The sequence below is a fragment of the Bactrocera oleae genome, chromosome 6 (assembly GCF_042242935.1).
Source record: "Bactrocera oleae isolate idBacOlea1 chromosome 6, idBacOlea1, whole genome shotgun sequence".
NCBI lineage: Eukaryota > Metazoa > Arthropoda > Insecta > Diptera > Tephritidae > Bactrocera > Bactrocera oleae.
Genome location: NC_091540.1, coordinates 18,729,126 through 18,731,034, shown reverse-complemented (window position 1 = coordinate 18,731,034; position 1,909 = coordinate 18,729,126). Strand labels below are relative to the sequence as shown.

The 1,909-nt window shown below is 44.1% G+C and overlaps 1 protein-coding gene across 1 annotated transcript; it reads right to left on the bottom strand.

Moving 5' to 3' along the window:
• Positions 1-219: 219 nt before the first annotated feature.
• On the bottom strand, positions 220-1,909 carry LOC106616278 (uncharacterized). Its single transcript, XM_014232857.3, has one exon. It carries the CDS (start codon positions 1,876-1,878, stop codon positions 421-423), a length of 1,458 nt encoding a protein of 485 aa, XP_014088332.2. The 5' UTR covers positions 1,879-1,909; the 3' UTR covers positions 220-420.

Below are 1,909 nucleotides of genomic sequence, written 5' to 3'. Positions count from 1 at the left end.
GGTAAATACTTCCTTGAAAATACCACTGGCATATTAAACTAATTTGTACATGGAAGGATGGAAGGCTTAATTGATTTCGGTAATGCTGTTTTCTGGTCTTAAAGTTTATGTTAGTAGGAGTCAGGCCAGGCAACCAAAGAAAAAAAAAATTCTGTGTTCAAGAAGTTCCCAATATTATTCAATGCTGTGCTTCTTCCGGCAATAAAGTGTGACAATAAATTTTTGATATTTATTACTGTAGGATCCTAATTTGTAGATTTATTACGCGCCGTTATCAAAATTTAAAAGTTAGAAGTGGATGCATGAAACACTCGAATACATTGCTGTTGGTAGCTTAGAATTTCGAAAATATTTATTAAAGCCCTGCACTTATTGCCTTGGAAGGTCTTTTTAATAACGCCAATTTCGTGAGCTTTAGCTCTAAAGTGGTATATTTTCGATGATCAGTTCTTCCACACCTAATAGACCGCTTGTGTACAATTCGTCCAACGGTAAGTCCTTTACCACCGATATGAAATCGTCAACGGCGCAGGCATATGAGTAACCATTCATGAGGTTCTCTTTATCCCAGCTAACCCACTTGATACGATTACCCACGTCTTTGCAAATCACATAGTCTTTTTTGATTTCCTCCAGTGTCACATGCGGGTTATTGACACCTATTAAAACAATGCCGTTGCGTGTCTTACGATCGATGACAACGCGGAAATAGATTTTAGGCACAGGTATCAGACCATTATTGTTCTCATCAAAAGCTAGGTACAATTCGCGTTGTATGCCATTTACGTCTGGCAGCGTGGAAACACCCCAAATGCCGGTATAGCAGTCCAAATCCAACGCCTTATCGCTTGCATATCGACGCACACTGTCCTCCACACGTTCCCAATTGCGGCCGTTGAACATCTGCCACTGCGGCGCCGCATTCACGAAGTAGAACGTCGCTTTTTGGGACGCCCCAAAAATAAAGTCCACCTTGGCGGCCATGTGACCGCGCGCCAAATACACATCGAGAGTGTCATTGAAAAATTGCGATGCATCCATGCCGAGTATTCTGCTGATAGTTCGATTTTGTTGTACCTTCGTGTAGAGATTATTCACATTTTTGCCAGCATAAAAGTCGCCGGTAATGAAGCTTGGACGTGAGACGCCATGCTGATAGCCAGCACTGGAGGGATTTAGGTTGTGGTGAACATAACGGGTTACCTCGTTCACTTCATCGTGGCAAATATCCATGATTTGTAGAAAACCCGTGGGAAGTTCGAAGCCAACTTCCAGGAGATCTGTGCCGCCATTACAGGGGCGTCCGGTGCGACGTGCCGTATACGCTGGCCAATTGGTACAGCTAAAATTGGAGAATGGATAAATCAGGCCATCGACGAGGAAGTACTGATTTTGCAGACACTGTGCTGTGACTTTGGTGCTATTGCTAAACGGTGCTATAAATGACTTGTTGCAGTACATATCGATGTAGGCGCCGTTAGATAATTCGACTATGCCTGCAGGGTTCGGCACTAGCCATTCAAGTTGATTGTGTGGCGTGAAAATCGGTGCTGGATCATTGAGATCGCCATTCAGATCGAATGCACAGTCACCGCGCACCACGACGCCAGCACTAATCTCTGGTGGTGGTGTTGTGCTGCTGAACGGTCCGTCCGTGGTTACGTCGGTAGGTCCATCAGTTACGTTTATGAATGGAGGTGTGAAATATGTAGCAGCCGTGGACGATGTTCGATATGGTGTGCGGGGTCCATCATCCTTAGTATTTAGAATTAAACTTTTCACTGCAGGCTCTTTTGAATATAATATGCCTGCCTCTACAGCGGCTAACAAGCAAACTAGCGATAACGTAAGCTGCACTGCTTTTCCACCCGAATACATTTCGAAGTTCGCGTAAGACTATTAATGTCTT